The sequence below is a fragment of the Phaseolus vulgaris genome, chromosome 1, assembly GCF_051622355.1.
Source record: "Phaseolus vulgaris cultivar YP4 chromosome 1, ASM5162235v1, whole genome shotgun sequence".
Lineage (NCBI taxonomy): Eukaryota > Viridiplantae > Streptophyta > Magnoliopsida > Fabales > Fabaceae > Phaseolus > Phaseolus vulgaris.
In genome coordinates, this window is record NC_143498.1 from 19,544,398 (window position 1) to 19,564,483 (window position 20,086).

Below are 20,086 nucleotides of genomic sequence, written 5' to 3' on the forward strand. Positions count from 1 at the left end.
TACACAAAGGGAAGTCATTTCAAAGTAAAGACCTCATTAGAGGGAGAATTGGACAAGGACCAGAGCACCTAAAGTTCTTTCTGCTAGTCTTTTTAATGTTTAGAATATTTTGTAAATAAGTTGGGCTCACATGATGGGTCCAAATAGTAGAATAAACAAAAGTAGGCCTATATAGCATAAATAGGAGGTGAAGATATAATAATGGCCCATGAGAAGTCCATTAGGGTAGGAAGGAAACCCTAGCTTCTAGAATGATGCATAAGGTGCGGTTTTGACTAAAGTTCACCCTAGGAGCCGCACCATATTTGCTTCTTCCTCTTCTACCCTCATTCCTTGTTTTCCAAGGCTCCTCACTCTATAAATAGGAGGCCTCCCCCTTTGTAAACACAAGTTGAAATTATAATAAAGAAATTCTGCTCAATTTTTTGTGTGAGTTGTGAGTGAGTGTTCTCCTCCTAAATTGGTCTTATCTTGTGAGATATGAAGCTCTCAAGTGGCAACCTCCTTTCACTCCTCTTGGTGATTCCACCCCATCAAATGGCCTGATTCCTCCTAGCTTCACCATTCCTAAGTTCTTCTTTCATCATCTCCTCCATTATTCCATTCCAATTATGTTTGTGTCAATTCGGTTTTCCTATTCTTGTTCTTATATTTGTTTCTTTGTTTTACAATTCGGTCCATCCTTTTGTTCTTGTATTGCTTGTTCATGTTCTGCCCATATTTGTCATCATAATCACCTTTCAATTGTGTTTTTATCTTTGCCTTATGGAAATGAACTTTCACATCTACTTAACCACTTGGTTAAGTTAATGTCCAGTGAGAATTTTCCTTAGGTTATCACCTATACTTGTCTAAATTTCAAATCTAACTAAAGTGTCAACATAAAAATGATCAATCCTAAAATCAAGTCACATAAGAGTGTGTGGTAGGCTTTGCAACAAAAGATGAAGAGGAGAAAAATGCACCGAATGGATTTGTGAATTGGTGAAGGATTTGTGGAGGTGCTCTATGTTTTCAAGGAGATGTTTGGCCAACTTCTTAAGGTGCTCTAAGTCTAGGTTCTCTAGGAACTTTAGCAAAGAAGAGATTGGGATTTAAGAGAGAATTAATTCTGAAATGCAGAAGATTCATTGAATATTTTCCAAATTTGAATTACATTGGTCGTAGATGCTTATTTATAAGCTAGATGGGGAAAGGGTAGTGTCTGGAGTAAGCTACAACAAGTTAAGGTTATGGTTAGGAGACCCTAGGTAAGTCATGCATTACTTCTAGGAACCCTTGCTTGAGTTCTCAAGTGAAATTTTCTAGAAGGTGGTCATACTTTCTCTAGCTTGTATCTTATTCTATTATAAATGTTGCCCAAAATTACAAGGCATGAGTTGAACTTATTCTAGTTTATACAAATTTATTTAGATTTCTACAAACTAAGAAATAATGTCTTGTGTAGATCTTCATGGGTGTCTTTGATCTTAGTTGTAGATGTCGTGGCTGGAATGTGAGGATGGTCCTCCATCAGAACATAACTCTTTCTACTTATGTGCATAATAGTCCAAGCGCCACAATTTGATTGTGATTTGGCCCACTTAACCTACGCCATAGGACAATTGATGCCACAACAACATAGTTTTTCCTCCTTTGTCTCTTTTTCATATTCTATGTTATTACCATCCAAACTAACTCAAGAAGGATAGCTAATGGATAGAACTTAGTACAATGTTTTATTAAATATTTTTAAGCTAAAAATATGATATGCACCTGCATCGATTAGTCTAACGCTAAAACTATGATATAATCACTTGTTAAAGTAAACATAAATACATATTAACTAAAGTGATTTAGCTAAGCTAAAAAAATTGTGTCTAGCATGACCCTACTGAGCTAGAAAAGATAAGCTCAAAATAAGTTTTTTTTGACTATTTCATTTTGATTATATTTGTTATGTTTTATTCTTAAAAAAAACATTTACCTTCATCATACGAAAACTATTGAAATGTGTTTGTAAAAGTATCTCGCTTTAAGTTTGGCCTTCTTAATGAAACCTTCACTAGTCAAATAGCATAAGTACTATTTGTTAGACAAAAAATTACAGTCATATTTAGTCTAAAGGAATAAAAAATATCTACACGAATGATTATGAGAAGTCGGTCAATACAAGAAAATCATGAAATAGAAACCAATTTTAGAGACAAAAAATAATTAGTTGCTATAGTGACTAAATTATATAACATTTTATGGATTAAATAAATTTTTGGTTTCTAAATTAGTTTCTATTATTGTTAAATAGTTTCTAAATTGGTATCTAATTAGCAACCAAAGTTTTTGCTACCAAATTTATAATCTAAATAATTGGTAGTTAAAACATTGGTAGCTAATTAGATACCAATTTAGAAACTATTTAACAATAATAAAAACTAATTGAGAAACCATTTTTTTTTAGTTTCTAAAATATCTCTAATCTAGTTACTATTGCAAATAATTATTTTGGTCTTTACAAATTGGTTTCTATTTGATGATTTTCTTGTAGTGGATGAAGTGTGTCTAACATGAGACATGAGACATAAGAAAAGTAGTATTTTAGTCTATGTAGTTCACAAATCAAATCTAATGAATATGACACATATAACGAAAGTAGTATTTTAGTAACAAACCAAATCATCTTCTTTACCAAATAATAATTTTAAAAAGTGTTTTAAGATAATTAAATCACAATTCAACATCCGTTACAATAAAAATATTAAACATTGTGAATATAAAATTAATAAAAGTATTTAAAATATTAAACGTTATTATTAGTAATATTTAAATTTAACTTTTTATAGTTATTAAAAATGTTATGAAATATAATTATAATTAACAATAATTAATAATTATTTTACTGCTAACATAAAAGTCATAATAATAATTAATGTGAATATAAACCAAATAATATTTGAATTATTTTCTTAGTATTATTAAAATTGTTATAAAATATAATTATAAATAATAATAATTAATAATTATTTTAATGCTAACTTAAAATGAAAAAATAATATTTATAATTAATGTGAATAAAAAATTAGTTTAATGTAAAATATTAAACGTTATAATTAATGATAATTAATATTTAAATTAAAAAAGTTCATAGTATTAAAAATGTTATAAAATATAACTATTAGAATAAAATTAATTAATAATTATTTTATTATTAAAAAATAGCACGGATAATTAATTTGAATATGAAATTATTTTGAATATAAAATATTAATATTAAGATAAATTTAATAACTTTTATTATAAAAAAAATATTTTAAAAACAATAATTTAATTATGATTAATTGAAAAAATGTAATTGAATATTATTATCTATTATCGCCGGTTGACCTCGGTCGGACTAGATGGTTAACTCCGCTTGATTTGTCTTCAATGAACATCTCGAGATGCTATTGCTTTGTGACAGAAGAGGGCTTTACTTGTTAATCACACTCCGACGATCATGACCGTGAGAACATTCAAACTATAAAATATGTTTTAGTACAAAGTATTTAGAAAAGAGTGTACCTTTACCCGGGGTCTTAAACCCCTTTTATAGATATTCCTTCAACAATTTTCATCAATCAGAATATTATTTCAATAACAAGAATATAATATTAACAATATAAGTCAACAACAAGAGCATTTTGTTACGTGCACCTTTATTTTCAGGTGCAATGCCACATCATTCCCAACAACTTTTATTTATATTAAAATATATGCAGACTTTAACTAATTCAATTATTCCTTCTATTGTTTTCTCTATAATTATCTTTCTCGTATACACTACCAAATATCTAGGCCGACCTCGTAACATATCATTGGGCCTATACCTGCCCAAGGCCGAGTTGAGTATAACTTGTCTAACCGAGCTTACTACACTTAAGTGCTTGGGTCGAGGACACGATAACATCCAGCTAGTACACAAGCCCCCAGCCTCGAGCCGAGCTTGACAAGGCAAATAGGCTTTCCAGTACTGGCGGCTGACATGATGTTTTCTCAGGGGTTAGTTGAGGCGCGATTACTGAAGCACCTTGTGAAAAGATGTCTCACCTTACTAAACATGGAGCGTACACGTGGCCGCCTTCTGCTAGACTTTTATGGTAATTACCTCTCCCTCATCAGAAGGAAATCTCATCCTCATATGGGTTGTCGAGGCTACTACTCTCAACCTGTTCAAGGATGCTAAACCTAAAAGCAAGTTGTAAGTAGAACACACGTTAACAACAATATAATTGATGGCAATGACCCTGGTCGCATTTTCATCAGCGAAGGTCGTCCTCAGTTCAACGTACCCTCATACTTCTATTTGATCTCCCACAAAGCCGACCAAACATCCATCGTATGGCCTCAACTGGTCAACCTTGGCTTTTTCGTTTGCTTCTTGGAGGGCTCTCATGGTCTCTATGTGATGTGAGTTGATTTTTAGATGTTTTCATTTATGGTGACACTTTTACTTAAGATTGGGATTTTAACAATTAATAGTGAGGACCTAAGGAAGATTCCACTGGACACGAACTTAACCAAGTGTTAAGTAAGTGTGAAGGTTCACTTCACAGAGGCAAAGATGAAAAACAAGATATGGTGAGAATGAGATGCAATTGCAAAATTGAAAATGGGCACAAGGTAACATCAATGGTGGTCATGGCCTCCCAAATGATGAACCATACTCATTTATGAGTGAAATCCAAGAGCAACAAAGAAGATAAACTAAGAGACAAACACATAAAATGGAATGGAGAAAATGGAAGGAAAATGGAATGAGAAAACTTATGATTGTGGGTGAGAAATTTCATGCCACTTGGAGGGTGATGTGCTCCAAGATGAGTGTGTTGGCCACCACTGGAGAGCTTCCCAATCACTCAAGATAAGACCTCAAACCTAAGAGGACATAAGCCTCACTAAGAGCTAACACAATTTGTGCAGAGTTTCTTTACTTCATTCAAATTCAACTTGTAAAATTCAATGGGTAGGCCTCCTATTTATAGGTGAAGGAGCCTTGGAACACAAGCAAGAGGGTAGGATGGGAAAAGGGAAAAATGGGAAGCCTTAGGGTTTGACTAAGTCAAACCCACACCTTAGGCTTGTCATTCTAGAAACTAGGTCAAATTACCTTCCTAAAGGGCTAGGAACAAGCTAAAATAATACCTACACCCCTATTATGCTAAAGGCACCTTCTTCTAGCCTATCTTTTCTATTTGGACCCCTAAAGTGAGCCCAAATTATTTATAACATATTCTATTCTATTGAAATTAACAATAATGAAACCCACTGATGCTCAACACCCAAAGCCTGTGCTCTGCTCCTCGTGATCCTCTAGGGCAAACTAGGTGTTGAGGTAGTGATTGGAGAATCTTGGCTTGAGACATGCTTCTAGTCTTCCTCCTTAGAGGTTGGGCCTGGTCCATAGGCACACTCCCTCCTGGGTCCTCATCATGATCTCCGGGTGGGAGGGAATTCGTCCACGCATTTTGAAGACTGGCAAAGAAAGGAGTCAGATCATTGATATTGAAAGAATTACTACCTAAATATGTATCAGGTAAATACAACTCATATGCATTGTCATTGATCCTCTTAATGACCTGAAAAGGGCCATCACCACGAGGTAGAAGTTTGGTCTTCCTTTGAGTAGGGAAGCGATCCTTCCTCAAGTGAAGCCAAACCCAATCTCCATGTTCAAAGATTAATGCCTTACACCCCTTTTTGGCATGCTCGACATACTTGCTTACCTTCCTTTCAATTTGAGGCTTGATTTAGTGGTGCAAGTCTTTAATAAAGGAAGCTTTTTCAAAATCATCTTTGCACAACACCTCATCAAGTATGGGAATAGGAAGGAGGTCAAGGGGTGTGAGGGGATTGAAACCATACACAACCTCAAAAGGAGTGTGGGAAGTAGTAGAATTTACTACTCTATTATAAGCAAACTCAATATGAGGTATCAAGTTTTCCCACACCCATGGGTTCTCGGAAATAAGGCACCTCAACATTTGACCCAAAGTCCTATTAACAACTGCTGTCTGACCATCAGTTTGGGGATGGCAAGTAGTAGAAAACAAGAGTTTAGTTCCAAGTTTTCCCCAAAAGGTCCTCCAGAAGTGATTTAAGAACTTAGAATCTTTTTCTAATACAATACTTTTAGGAAGCCCATGCAATCTAACTACTTCCTTGAAAAAGAGATTTGCAATAAAACAAGCATCATCTACTTTGTGGCATGGAATGAAGTGAGCCATTCTAGAAAACCGGTCCACTACCACAAAGATAGAGTCCATACCCTTTAATGTCTTGGGAAGACCTAGAATGAAATCCATGGAAATGTCTACCCAAGGCATGTTCGGGATGGGGAAATGGGTATATAAACCATGGGGTTGTACTTTAGACTTAGCCTTCCTACATGTTATGCACTTATCACAAAAGCTATGTACGAATTTGCGCATGTGAAGCCAAAAGAAATGCTCATGCAATGTGTCTAATGTCTTAGCTACCCCAAAGTGTCCCATAAGACCACCCTCATGTGCCTCTCTAACAAGAGATTGCCTCAAAGACTCTTGGGGAACACAAAGTATTTTCTCTTTAAAGAGAAAACCATCATGTATAAAAAAAGTCTTTTTGTCCTCCCTTTCAACACTCTTGATAGATGTGAGAGAAATTAAGGTCATCCTTATAGATTTCCTTTATGTGATCAAATCCTAAAAGTTGAGTATCCAAAACATTTAACAAGGTTTGTCTTCTTGAAAGAGCATCGACAACCACATTAGCTTTACCTTGCTTATGTTTGATCACATAAGGAAATTGCTCAATGAACTCTACCCATTTGGCACGTCTCTTGTTGAGCTTGATTTGGCCTTTCAAATACTTAAGGGACTCATGATCACTATGGATCACAAATCCCTTTGGAAAAAGGTAGTGTTGCCAATTTTACAAGGCTCTCACAAGAGCATAAAGCTTCTTGTCATAGGTAGAGTAATTGAGATGACTCCCCTTGAGTTTCTCACTAAAATAAGCTGTGGGGTGACCCTCTTGAAGGAGGACAACCCCAATGCCTATGTTGGAGGCATCACATTCTCTTTCAAATGTCTTAGTAAAGTTAGGGAGTGCTAAAATGGGTGCCTCAGTCAATTTATCTTTCAAAGTTTCAAAAGCTTTCACATGTTTTTGGCCCCATTAAACACCACATCCTTCTTTACTATGGCATTTAGAGGTGCGACAATGGTATTAAAGTCTTTCACAAACCACCTATAGAAACTAGCAAGGCCATGAAAACTTCGTACCTCACTAACATTGGTGGGTGTGGGCCAATGTCTAATTGCTGCAACCTTTTCCTCATCCACATGCACCCCTTTATAACTCACAACAAACCCTAGAAAGACTATATGGTCTATTGGAACATTTGGCTGGATTAGCATACAATCTTTCTTCCTAAGGGTTTCCAACACTTGCCTAACATGCTCCTTATGGTCCTCTAAAGACAAGTGTCCCGACTAGTCCTCGGTCATTGACTCTAGTGACTGACCTCAAACATCGCACACCGGTGCCTGATAGTGGAGGTGGGCCACGCAAGGTGGGCCCCAAACACACCTATCAAGGGATTGGTCAATCTTCGGACATCGGTACCATAAACCTCGCCGTCAGAAGGAGTGATCAAACCTCGCCAACAGAGGGAGAGAATAGACATCAACGGTCTGAACGTTTGTATTGGGCCACATAAGGTGGGCCCCAGAATTATACTAAGTTATCAGTTAAAACATCATATATGAGAAAAGCCCAAGTCACGAGGGATCCATGCATGTGGTGTGTATAGCGCATTCAGGTGCGACACGAGTAAGTCATCTTTGGAGGCGCTAAGGCCCATTAGGGTTAGGGTTTCCAAGGGAAGTTGCATGCATGACATGTGAATACTTAAGGCACCCGCAAAACAGATGGCGCTAGAGATTAGATGTACAGGTTGGTACCCAAGCGACCACTCTGTTAGTCGTTGCACTCCAGTTAACGGAAGTCCCATGTGCTAGATTACGCTGATATTATGTAATAGCTGCGCATGGGCATTCTCCAAGGAACCCTAGACACGGGAAAGGAAACAAAGGTAAATCCTAGTTTCAACCTATATAAAGGGTGCTAAGAACCTTAACAAGGTACACAGTTTTTAAAACTGAAACTACTTATACACTTGGTGTTTCTTTGCCCTTATACTGACTTGAGCGTCGGAGTGCAAAAGGCCGTCAAGACGCCCTTTGTCTTTGCAGGTGAGCGATTCTTTGATTAAGGAGGTACGATTCTCAGACGGAGATAGGAGGGCCAAAGGCTACCGTTCGAGTCAACCGACGAAGCGAGTCAATCGGCGAGAACATTTGGCGCCCACCGTGGGGCCCGATAAAACAAGGTCCCACTCATAATCATTTTAAAAGTTTTTACCAACGATATGAGGAGTACGAGGCAAGGATCTGTTGTAGCCGCAGGTGTTGCGCCGCCTGGAGGAGACAACGTTACCACGCAACAACTCTTGGAGACCATGCGCGCCCTCCAAGAGGCGGTGGCAGCATCTAGGGTTGAGATTGCCGCATCACGTGCGGACAATGAAGAGCTGCACATAACCAATGAGGAACTGTACAGAGATTTGCAACAAGCGGGTGAGCGCACGGTGGATGAACGTGCCCCACCCGTACCACTTAGGGCACGTCCCATGCCGTTCTCTCAGGCGATCATGGATACAGCGTTGCCAACCACATCTTTGGGCCCGAAGGTCACCTTCACAGATGTAGAGGACCCAAAGGCTCATCTCACGATGTTCCTCACCCAGATGATGCTCACAGGGGGATCTGACCCTGTGTACTACAAGCTGTTAATGAGCACGTTGGCAGGCGCGACGTTGGAGTGGTTCGTCAGATGGACACATCACTACCTTCAACCAGTTCGCGATGCTGTTCAAAGAACAATACCTTGTTAACAGGGCCCGCACTTGAATCTCTTATGATGTCTTTAACATTAAGCAGTACTAGGGAGAGTCCTTAAAGGAGTTCTTGAAAAGGTTTGGGGTCCAGGTAGTAAGGTTGAAACCCACAAATAAGGCCATGATGGTGCACGCCTTCGTTAAGAGAATGCTGTCAGGACCCTTCAGTGAATCACTCCTAAGATTCTACCCAAAGACGTTCAACGATATCAGACGTTGGGCTTTGGCGCACATCGTTGCGGACGATCAAGTCACAGAGAAACGTGGTCTCGTCGGTCCTGTCCGACCTCGAGCAGTAGGTTGACCTCAGCCCATGAGGTGCACGAGGTGAACATAGAGAAGAAGGGCGCGGGGAAACCCTACGAACAGTCCCAGGCGAGGACGCGCACGCGAAGGGACCCGCCCACGAAACATAATTTTCGTGTAGAGCTCAAGGAGCTGATCGTTATTCCTAACATAGCGACAAGATTGAAGATACCCCTCAGACAGAAAGAAAGATGGGCCCAACAAGAACGCTTGGTGTGAATTCCACCAAGCATATGACCACGCCATACACAATTGCTTAGCCCTGCGCACCAACTGGATGAGCTCGTGAAAAGCCGCTTCTTGAAGGACTACCTCCAAGAGCCGCAGTGGTAACCACAGGGGCAGATCAGGGGCATGAAGTGCCCATTTATGGTGAGATCAACACCATCTCTGGACGATTTTCTGGAGGGGGATGCATTGCCTCCCAGCGGAAGAAGTACGCACGAAAGGTAATGGCAGTTGAGGTACAAGAGACAGATCAAACTCTCAATGTCGACCTCGTCTTCACCAAGGCCGAAGACCAGGATGTCATACCACATGACAATGACCAGGTGGTAATTTCGGTAGTTACAACAGGGAGAAGGGTGCATCGCGTCCTCATAGACCCAGGAAGTTCAACTGATGTGATGTTCTGGCCGACCTTCAACAAGTTGCAGCTGTCTCCAGACCAGTTGAGACCTTATACCGATTGCTTGTACGGTTTCGCTAGAGACCAGGTGGAGGTACGTAGGCATATAGAGCTGAGGACGACCTTCACAGATGGCACAACTTCATGCACTGCCACATCAGGTATCTTGTTGTTAACGCCCCATCAGCCTACCATATGTTGTTAAGTAGACCTGCTTTGAATAGGATTGGAGCGATTGCCTCTACGAGGCATATGAAGATGAAGCTACCTTCCCTCGAGGGTATGGTGATCACCACCAAGTCTGATCAAAAAGAGGCTAAGAAGTGTTACGAAAATAGCCTCAAGACGAAGAGAGGGGTGTTCGCTGTTACCACTCAGCCTCCAAGGGAAGAAGGGGTCACCTGCGCACAGATCGCTCAGGAGAGACGGCCCGAACCCGCCAGAGACATGCTAGGGCGAGAGATAGGTGGGAAGGTGTTGAAACTTGGCAAATCTTTGGGCCAAGAGACACGGGATCAGATTGTCGAGGTCATAGCACAACACCTTGATGCTTTTGCGTGGTCTGCCTCTGACATGCCTGGCATAGATCCTGACTTCCTGTGTCATCGTCTCACCATGGACCCCCAGGTCTGACCTATTCGCCAAAGAAACCGAAAGTTCAATGAGGAGAGGCGTCATGTCATTCGCGAAGAGAGAGAAACTGCTGAAGGTTGGCCACATTAGGGAGATACAATACCCTGAATGGCTGGCTTATGTGGTGCTAGTGAAGAAGGCCAGCGGGAAATGGAGGATGTGCATTGACTTCACAGACCTCAACAAGGCATGTCCGAAGGACTCCTACCCGCTGCCCAGTATCGATGCTTTGGTAGACAGTGCGTCTGGCTGCAGACTGCTCAGCTTCTTGGATGCCTTTTCTGGTTACAACCAGATCATGATGCACCCCAAGGACGAGTGCAAGACAGCGTTCATGACAGAGTTGTCTTGTTATTGTTATAAGGTGATGCCCTTTGGGCTTAAAAATGTAGGGGTTACATACCAAAGGCTGATGGACAGAGTGTTAACGCCCATGCTAGGATGGAATGTCCAAGCGTATGTAGATGACATGGTGGTCACCTCCCAACAGAGGGAGCAACACGTAGCAGACCTGGAGGACCTATTCACCACAATAGATAAGTACAGGCTAAAGCTGAACCCGAAGAAATGTGTGTTCGGGGTGGAGGCAAGCAAGTTCTTGGGGTTCCTACTCACTGAACGTGGGATAGAGGTAATTCCTGAGAAGTGCGCTGCGATAATAGCAATGAGGAGCCCGATCTCAGTTAAGGAGGTACAACAATTGACAGGGCACATGGCCGCTCTGTCCAGATTCGTATCAGTAGGAGGAGATAAGGGGCATCCTTACTTCCAGTGCTTGAAGAGAAACATCAGGTTCATATGGACTAGAGAGTGCGAAGAGGAGTTCTTAAAATTGAAGGAGTACTTGGGCAGTCCACCAGTGTTGTGCAAGCCAGAACTAGGCACTCCCCTCCGCCTATACTTCGTAGTTACAGAGAAGCCGATTAGTTCGGTTCTGCTATAAGAGCAGGACCAGATGCAAAAGCTGATCTACTTTGTTAGCAAAGTGCTGCAGGGGCCAGAGGTGAGATACCAGGCCTTAGAGAAAGCAGCCATGACAGTAGTGTTCTCAGCGCGAAGACTTCGCCACTACTTCCAGAGCTTTACCGTGATAGTGATGACAGACCTTCTAATTCACAAGGTCTTACAGAAGCTAGATGTGGCAGGAAGGATGGTGCGATGGACGGTAGAGCTATCAGAGTTCGATGTGCAGTATGAACCTAGTGGCCCCATTAAAGGCTAGGTTTACACTGACTTTGTAGTAGAGCTCTCCTCGACAGCCATACACCAAGAAGGAGTAGGTTTCAGATGGGTAGTCTCTATAGATGGTTCCTCCAACCAACAAGGTAGTGGGGCTGGTGTCATCTTGGAAGGACTAGATGGGTTGCTAATTGAGCAAGCCCTACGGTTCGCTTTCAAGGCCAATAACAACCAGACAGAGTATGAGGCCCTGATCGCCGAAATGCTGTTGGCTAAGGAGATGGGAACAAAAGGTTTGCTGGCGAAGAGTGACTCCTTGTTAGTCACAAGTCAGGTCACGGGGGAGTACCAAGCTAAGGACCCTCAAATGGCCGCATACCTAGAGTACGTCCTGGTTCTGAAGGAAACGTTTTAGGTGTTTGAGTTAGTCCACGTTCCCAGAGAATAAAATGCCCTAGCAGACTTGCTTGCAAAGCTCGCTAGTTCGGGTAAGGGGGGCAGGCAGAGGATAGTAATTCAGGAGACCTTGAGGACACCTCGAACTACCGCAAAAAATATGGCAGAAGTCCAGAAGATCAACACATCGGAGGGAGTGAGGAGGAGTCATCGGTCGTTAACGCATGAGACGTTGGAAACGCCCACAATAAGCGTGTACCCGGTTGCTGGGGAGATGTTGTCGCAGGTTTACCAAGTTGAAACAGGAGAAACTTGGATGACACCCTACCAACGCTATTTGGCTGATGAGATACTTCTGCTAGAGCCCACAGAGGCTAGAAAAATAAAGGAAAATTCGAGCAAGTAGACCTTCATCGATGGAAAGTTATTCAGGCATGGGTTCACCCACCCTATCCTGGTGTGTGTAAGTGTAGAGCAGTGCACGCGCATTATGGCAGAACTGCATGAGGGAATATGCCGTAGCCACATCGGCGAAGGCCATTCGCGCGAGATATTATTGGCCAACCATGAGGGAAGATTGCAAGAGGTATGCACAGCGGTGCAAACAGTGCCAACAACATACCGACTGACATAAGGTGCCTCCAGAAGAGCTTAGGTCGATCTACAGCCCATGGCCATTTCATACGTGGGGGATCGACATTCTGGGGCCCTTCCCTTTGGTAGTGCGGAAGATGAAGTACCTCGTGGTTGCCATAGAGTACTTCACAAAGTGGATAGAGGTTGAGCCAGTAGGGCAGATCACAACCCATAAGATCCAACACTTTGTGTGGAAGAATATAGTGTGCCGCTTTGGAATCCCAAAGAGGTTGGTTTCTGATAATGGTACCTAGTTTGCAAGCCAACAATTGGGCAAGTTATGTACAGAGCTGGGAGTAAAGCAAGTGTTCACATCAGTTGAACACCCCCAGACGAACGGGCAGGTCGAGTCTGCCAACCGAGTTCTGCTCAGAGGTCTGAAGAGAAGGCTAGAAAAAGCCAAAGGGACCTGGAAAGAAGAAGTTCCTAGAATTGTGTGGGCTTACCACACTACTCCCCAGTCCACAACCAGAGAAACACCCTTTAACTTGGTGTACGATTCAGACACAATGATTCCAGTAGAAATCCAGGAGAACTCACCACGTTTCCAGAACTTCGTGGTCGAAGAGTCCAATGAAGAGAGAAAGGTGAACCTGGACCTGCTGGACAAAGTAAGGGAGGAAGCGAGGATTAAGGCTGAAGCCTTGAAGAGGAGGGTGAAGTACAAGTACAACTCCAAGCTGAGACCTCGGCAGTTCCAGGTCGCCGACTTGGTGATGCGAAAGGCCCACCCGTACTAACTAGAAAACAAGTTGCCCCCCAAATGGACTGGTCCTTTCAGAGTGACAGAGGCCCTTGGGAATTACAGGCTCGAGACGTTAGAAGGTGGTGCGGTCCCTCGTACTTGGAACGCGACCAACCTTAAGTTTAGTTTAGTTAAGATGTTTTGCATTGTACACGATTTAGTGGGACACTCTTTTTCCCTTATAAGGGTTTTTTAACGAGGTCACTGAATAAAATTTCAGTTATTTAGTTAAGAAATATGTGTACAGTGCAGTTAATGAACCTCTCCCTTAAAGTGATACACCAAGAGCGAAGGTAGTATGGTTCCCCAGTGAGCCCCCTCTTGAGTGAGTTCACCATGGCGAAGAATAGTATGGTTCGCCAGTTAATGAACCTCTCCCTTGAAGTGATACACCAAGAGCGGAGGTAGTATGGTTCCCCAGTGAGCCCCCTCTTGAGTGAGTTCACCAAGGCGAAGAATAGTATGGTTCGCCAGTTAATGAACCTCTTCCTCGAAGTGATACACCAAGATCAGAGGTAGTGTGGTTCCCCAGTAAGCCCCCTCTTATGTGAGTTCACCAAGGCGAAGAATAGTATGGTTCGCCAGTTGAAACCTGTTCCTTGACTTTTTTACAGCAAGGTTGCGGTTAGTTATTTAAACTTGTCCCTTGACTTTTTACAGCAAGGTAGCGGGTCAGACATTAAAAACCTATCCCTTGACTTTTTATAGCGAGGTTGCGGTCAGTGATTAAGATATGTCCCTTGACTTTTTATAGCAAGGTTGCGGTCAGTGATTCGGACCCGTCCCTTCACTTCATATAGCAAGGTAGCGGTCAGTTATTAAGAACCTGTCCCTTGACTTCGTACAACAAGGACGAGGTCAGACAAGAACCGTTCACTTGGGTTAGAAACACCAAGGTTGGGAATAGTATGGTTCCTTAGTGAGCCTCCCTATTGCGTGGGAACGCCAAGGTCGGACAATATGGTTTGATAGTTACATCCTCTCCTACCCCATGGGCAAGGACAAGGTCAGTTACGGACCATTCACCTGGGTTAGAAATGCCAAGGCTAGGAATAGTATGGTTCCTGAGTGAGCCTCCCTCTTATGCGGGAACGCCAGGGTCGAAAAGTATGGTTCACCAGTTAAATTCACCCTTACCCTCGTAACGTAGGGTCGAGATAGGAAGGATACACTTCTCCCTTGTTTGTAAGTCAAGGTCGAGAGCGGTGTGGTTCACCAGTGTTACCAGCAGGGCATTCTCGTTGACCTGAAGAGGGTAGGGATGAGATCGACAGGGAGACCTTTCCCGTATCTTGCAAGAGGAAAATCAAAGCAGCATGAGGAGTTTTCCTTATCCTCGTAGGACAAATATTAGGCTGAGGGTTTACGCAGGTATCACCAGGGCATTGAAGACAATAAGGGTCAAGAGAAGCCAAAGTAAGTGAGTGAAGCGCGCTACCTAAGAGGTAAATCTATGTCGAAGACGTTGTTAGTCAAAGTTAATACGAGATAAACCTATGCCGAAGACGCTGTTAGTCGAAGTTAATACAAAGAAAAGCAACTCAGGCAAAGAGATTAAAGAAAGAGCAGATGCTCATAAATATATATACACATACAAGGTACGAGTCGTCAAGAAGATTAAAATTTCAAAGAAGGCTACTCTCTGGGTACGAGTTGCCCATCAACAACCCACTTCGACTCTGCGAAAGGGGAAAGATCCACCTCAGGATGCACGCAGGCAAATTGAGCCATGGCATCTTGGAACCCCTTGCCATAAGCATCGGCAGTGTTATTGTTGAGTTCCTTTTCTGTCTTCTTGAAGAGCTCGACCTTCTCATCCAGCTCCCCCTCCACCTGCCCCAACTGAACTTCGCGTTGGGTGGCCCTCTCCTCCAGCTTGGCCATTTGGGCCTGCATCCCCTTGATCTTCTCCTCCAGTTTGACCACCTTATTGCGGATGTTAGAATTATAGGGTTAAAACAAGAAGGGGGTGAATTGTTTTTGAAAGATTTTCGCAAGTATTGAAGGTAGAGTGAAAGGCTATAAAGAATTAATCAATGGAAAAACTGTTTTACACTTGATGCATATATTCAACCTATTGTTTTTATTTGCAATTTTATCAAAACAGATTTAAAGCAATTTAAAGAGTGTAAGATAGAGAGATTCACACAGAATGCTTATACTGGTTCACTCAACACCTAAGCTACATCCAGTCCTTAGAAACCACTGAGAATTCACTATGTAATCAATCACAGATTACAAATTACACAACCACAAAGAGGTGACTTTGAATCCCACAAAGCCCACTCACCCTCTTTATAACACCACACACCCCAAGCCAGAATCCCACTGACTTTACAGGATTTCACACTCCAAGAATGTTGATCTTGATCCCCTCAAGAACACACAACACTTCTTGGAAACACCAGTACAAAAATACAATTATTGATAAGGAAGGGAATAGAAAACACCTGGGTAAATCACAAGATCAAAGATCAGAATACAAGACCCAATCCTATTCAACACACTTGAGATGATCCAAAGCTCTTTTCAAAACTGTTTTTGATTGATCTCTTTCTTAGTTGTTACATAGGAGCTTAAAAAACACCTTTTTATCTTTCAATCAAATGGTTAAAATAGTTTACAACAAAAACCCAAAAGCAGTTGGAATCATTCAAAACAGAAAAACCACCTAACAACATTTTGTTAAGGTTTTCAACAAAATAATCAGTTGATTTTTCGAAATAACCGATTGAATGTTTTTTGACAACATTCAAAATCACTAAGTGTCAAATAACTTGTTGTTTCGAAATTTTAACCTGTTAAAATTTCTTTGACAGCAAAGACAAAGACAAAGCTTTTTCGAATCAGTTTGAAATCTACTAAGTGTCAAACAACTTGTTAAAACGAAATTTCAACCTATTGAAATTTGTTTGATAGCAAAGGCAAAGACAAAGCTTAAAATCCACTGAGTGTCAAACAACCTTTTTAAACGAAATTTCAATCTGTTGAAATTTCACTTCCGTTTAGAATATCCATCTTTTCAAAATGTTAAAGATTCAATTGAGCTTGGATCAACTTAAGGAGTGAATTAACAAGTTTCAAACAACTAGACACACACACACACAACAACAACAAGGTCTTCAAGCTTTCCACTAGGATTTAGAGACATCAAAACATCTTGTTCAACAACAGAGAGGAAAGATCTTCGATTCCAATTGGAGGGCTTCCTGGGACTTCTCGAAGATAAGCCTCTTGACCTCTTTCTCAAATTGACGAAGACTCGCCAGCTCCTGGTACATGGCCGTTTCGCGGTTGGAGAAGGCCTTGGCTTGGAGGGCTAGCTCTTCCCTCAGCTTTGCCGTCTCAGCCCGCGAGTCTTGTGCGTCTTGCACCTTACTCAGAGCAAGGTTGAACACAATGAGGAAATCCTCGAGGCCTTGAGCCGCGCGGTCTTGGAGGAGGTTCCCGCCAAGGCTCTCCACCACCTTCGCGTCTGAGGGCTTGTTGGATGATGGTGGGAAGCTCAACAACAAAAGGAGCCTGACGATCTTGATAAGTGCCTAATTTCAGTAATATTTCATATTAAAATATAGGCACTTATTAGGATTTATTGCTAATTTACATATAAAATAATCCTTAATTTATGAATTTATACATTTTTACATTTTTTATGAGCTTTATTTGAATAAGAGCATTTTATTCCCAAATTTGGTGTTAATTGCAGATTTCTAGGGCGGATTGAAGAGTTGGAGTAAAAGAGAATAAATTGAGCTAAAAAGAGAAAGCTGGAAGGTCCCATAATGCAAAGAAAGATTGGGCCTTTTTTATGTTTTATCACTTAGCCCATTAGCGCGACACATGAAGCAACCTAACCCTAGAAAATTAGGATAAATAGGGGGGGCTAGAGGCTCAACCCTAGTGTGCCAGTTTGAAAGGAAAACACCATAGAGTGAATTGTAACCCAATTGGGAGAATGGAAGGTGATAAAAGTAAGCGTGGTTAATTCTACCCTTTGGGATTGGGAGTAATCTACTCAAGCTATTATGTATTGAGGTTATATCTTATATCTAAATATTCAGCTATTGGTTGATAATTGGTATTGGTGTTTTACTTTTAACTTTCCGTGACAAATTGAGAATCTTAAATATGACCGAGAGGTATTTTTAGGGTTCGGACATAAACATCAATACTTAACATATTTGAGTGCTAGAGATAGACTTGAAATGTTAATTGTCATTAACGTCTGATTGTGATTTCTAAGTTGTTTTTATAAGTATGTGAGAGATCAATATTTAGGAAACATTCTTAAGAATTTTATATGCGAGAGATCGATATAAATGAATTTTCTACGGGCATCAATTTCAATCAAAGAACTTAATATTGACATGCTAATCAAAATACATGAGAGTGAGAGAGATGAAACCTAATCCCTATTTTTCCAACTGAAGCAACTAATTCTTTGTTTGTTTTCTTATTGATCATTGCCAACACACTCAATTCAATACTCTTTTTATTGTTATATTTAGCGAATATTGTACTTGATAATCCACTCTTCTTGCCGTAGAAAGTCATCAAGTTTTTGGCGCCGTTGCCGGGGAACAAGTTTGATTTGTTGAGTATAGTTTACTAAATATTGTGAATATTTTAATTGTTTTGATTTATTTTAATTTTGTGTTTTAATTTTGTTTTAAATAGATTTATTTTTATTTTATCTGATTTTATTTAATTTGCTGATTTGCTGTTATTATTTTAATTCTTATTTTGATTTTATTTGTTTCTATTTATTTTCAGATTTATTTTGATTTTTCTTTTGATTTAGTTTTTATTTTATTATATTTTATTTTAGTTCCTTTTAGGTTTAGTTACGTAGTTTTATTTAGGTTTAGGTAGTTTTTATTTTTTGTTTTAATTATTTATTATTACTAGTTTTAGTTTTTATTTTTACGTAAACTTAGTTTACGTAGTATCTTTAAAATAAGTTAGTTAGTTGTTTACGAGATTATAATTTTCTGTTTTAGTTTTATTTTGTTTTTTATTCCTAGTATTTATTTGTTATTTTTAAGTATGTTATTTCTTGTTTTTATTGTTTTCTTTTATTCTGTTTTTAGTTTTTATTTTATTTTATTTTATTTTTTCTTTTCTGAATATTTTTGTTTTATTTTTTTAGTGTCATTTTAGTGTTTTGTTTTTGTTTTATTTTATTTTTAAGTTTTAATTTGTAGTTTAGACAGTTATTGATTTTATTTTAGTTAGAAATATAAATTCCTGTTTATTTTTTTTTTAAATAATAATAAAAAAATATACTATAATATTATTTTTTACTAATATTTTAGGAAAGCAACATGGCAGAAGAACAAGCAAGGAAGACACTTGGAGATTATGTCATGTACCAAGGGTTAGGGCATTTTTTTAGTATTGCAATACCTGCTACCGCCAAGGCCTTGGAAATAGATCCCGATTTTCTCACTCTTATTAGTGCCCATCAATTCACATCAATGGAACATGAGGATCCATATTCACATTTGAATACATTTTATGAATTGGTGGGAGTAATGGACTTTGAATCAGATGATGTTGATAATGTTTGTATGCGCTTGTTTCCTTTTTCATTGGCAGGAAAGGCTAAGGATTGACTTAGATCACTTCCAATTCAAAGCCTCGCTAACTGGAAGGATGCAGAGGAAAAATTTCTGCAAAGATTTTTTCCAATCTCTCGCTACATTAAAGCTAACTCTGAAATCTCTATGTTCAGACAAGGAGCAGATGAGTCTTTTTGTGAGACATGGGAAAGATTCAAGATGATATTGAGAAAATGCCCAAATCATGGGTTTGAAGACATTGCTCAACTGAGCATATTCATTAATGATCTCAAATATGATATGTAGATGCTCTTAAATGCCGGAGCTGGCGGCACAATAATGACTCTTGATGCAGAACAAGCAACAAGGATTATTAATGCATTGGCATTAGCGGATTCTGAAGACCAGTATGATGGACAAAGTACTCATAAGAAAGGATGGAAGGAAGATAAACTATTGGCTCAAAATCAAATTTTGACATAGCAGATTGAGCAGTTAACCACACAAATGGCAAAATTGCCTCAACAATTACATGCTATTCAAAGTCAGAATCAAGAATTAAGGTGCGAGCTGTGCTTACCAAAATATTTCTTCTGAAGAAAAAGTAATTTACATGGAAGATCAAGGAAAGCAAGACACTTTTCAACAACTCCAACTATTAGATCCTGTGTCCCAAGAGAGAATGAGCAAAATGGAAGATTTTACAGAAAAATCTACACACACCATGTTGGCCGTGCAAAAGAACGTTGAGAATCTGGAGACACAAATTAAGCAACTTACACAAGAGTTGAGGGAACTTAGGGAGAAATGTAATTCAATCACTACTAGAAGTGGAGTAGTTGTAGGAAAGGGGATTGGTGATAATATACAAAGTAAGGAAAGAGACATAGAGAGTGAGGAAGATAGGAAAAGTAAGGAAAGAAAAAATGAGAGGGGAGAGAAAAAAGAAGAGGAAGAAAAACACAAGAGTGAAGAGGGAGAAGAGAAAGAAAAAAAATGAGAGGGTACAAGAAGAAAAGAAAAAACTGGAAAAAGATAATGAAAAAAGA

At 40.0% G+C, this 20,086-nt stretch overlaps 1 protein-coding gene and 1 pseudogene across 1 annotated transcript; one reads left to right on the forward strand and one right to left on the reverse strand.

Moving 5' to 3' along the window:
• Positions 1-9,711: 9,711 nt before the first annotated feature.
• Positions 9,712-12,114, forward strand: LOC137815581 (uncharacterized). Its single transcript, XM_090295823.1, has 5 exons — positions 9,712-9,981; positions 10,474-10,759; positions 10,913-11,451; positions 11,502-11,699; positions 11,743-12,114. The coding sequence occupies exons 1-5, from the start codon at positions 9,712-9,714 to the stop codon at positions 12,112-12,114; spliced, it is 1,665 nt and encodes a 554-aa protein (XP_090151949.1).
• Positions 12,115-19,182: 7,068 nt separating this feature from the next.
• LOC137816796 (small nucleolar RNA R71) lies at positions 19,183-19,288 on the reverse strand (annotated as a pseudogene).
• Between the last annotated feature and the right edge of the window lie 798 nt (positions 19,289-20,086).

Bases quoted from the DNA above. Each gene is read 5' to 3' on its own strand.
- LOC137815581 (XM_090295823.1), top strand. From the start codon at position 9,712: ATGGCAGTTGAGGTACAAGAGACAGATCAAACTCTCAATGTCGACCTC. The intron at 9,982-10,473 runs GTACGTAGGCAT...TGCCTGGCATAG, and splicing joins TCGCTAGAGACCAGGTGGAG to ATCCTGACTTCCTGTGTCAT. The intron at 11,700-11,742 runs GTTCGATGTGCA...ATTAAAGGCTAG, and splicing joins TGGACGGTAGAGCTATCAGA to GTTTACACTGACTTTGTAGT.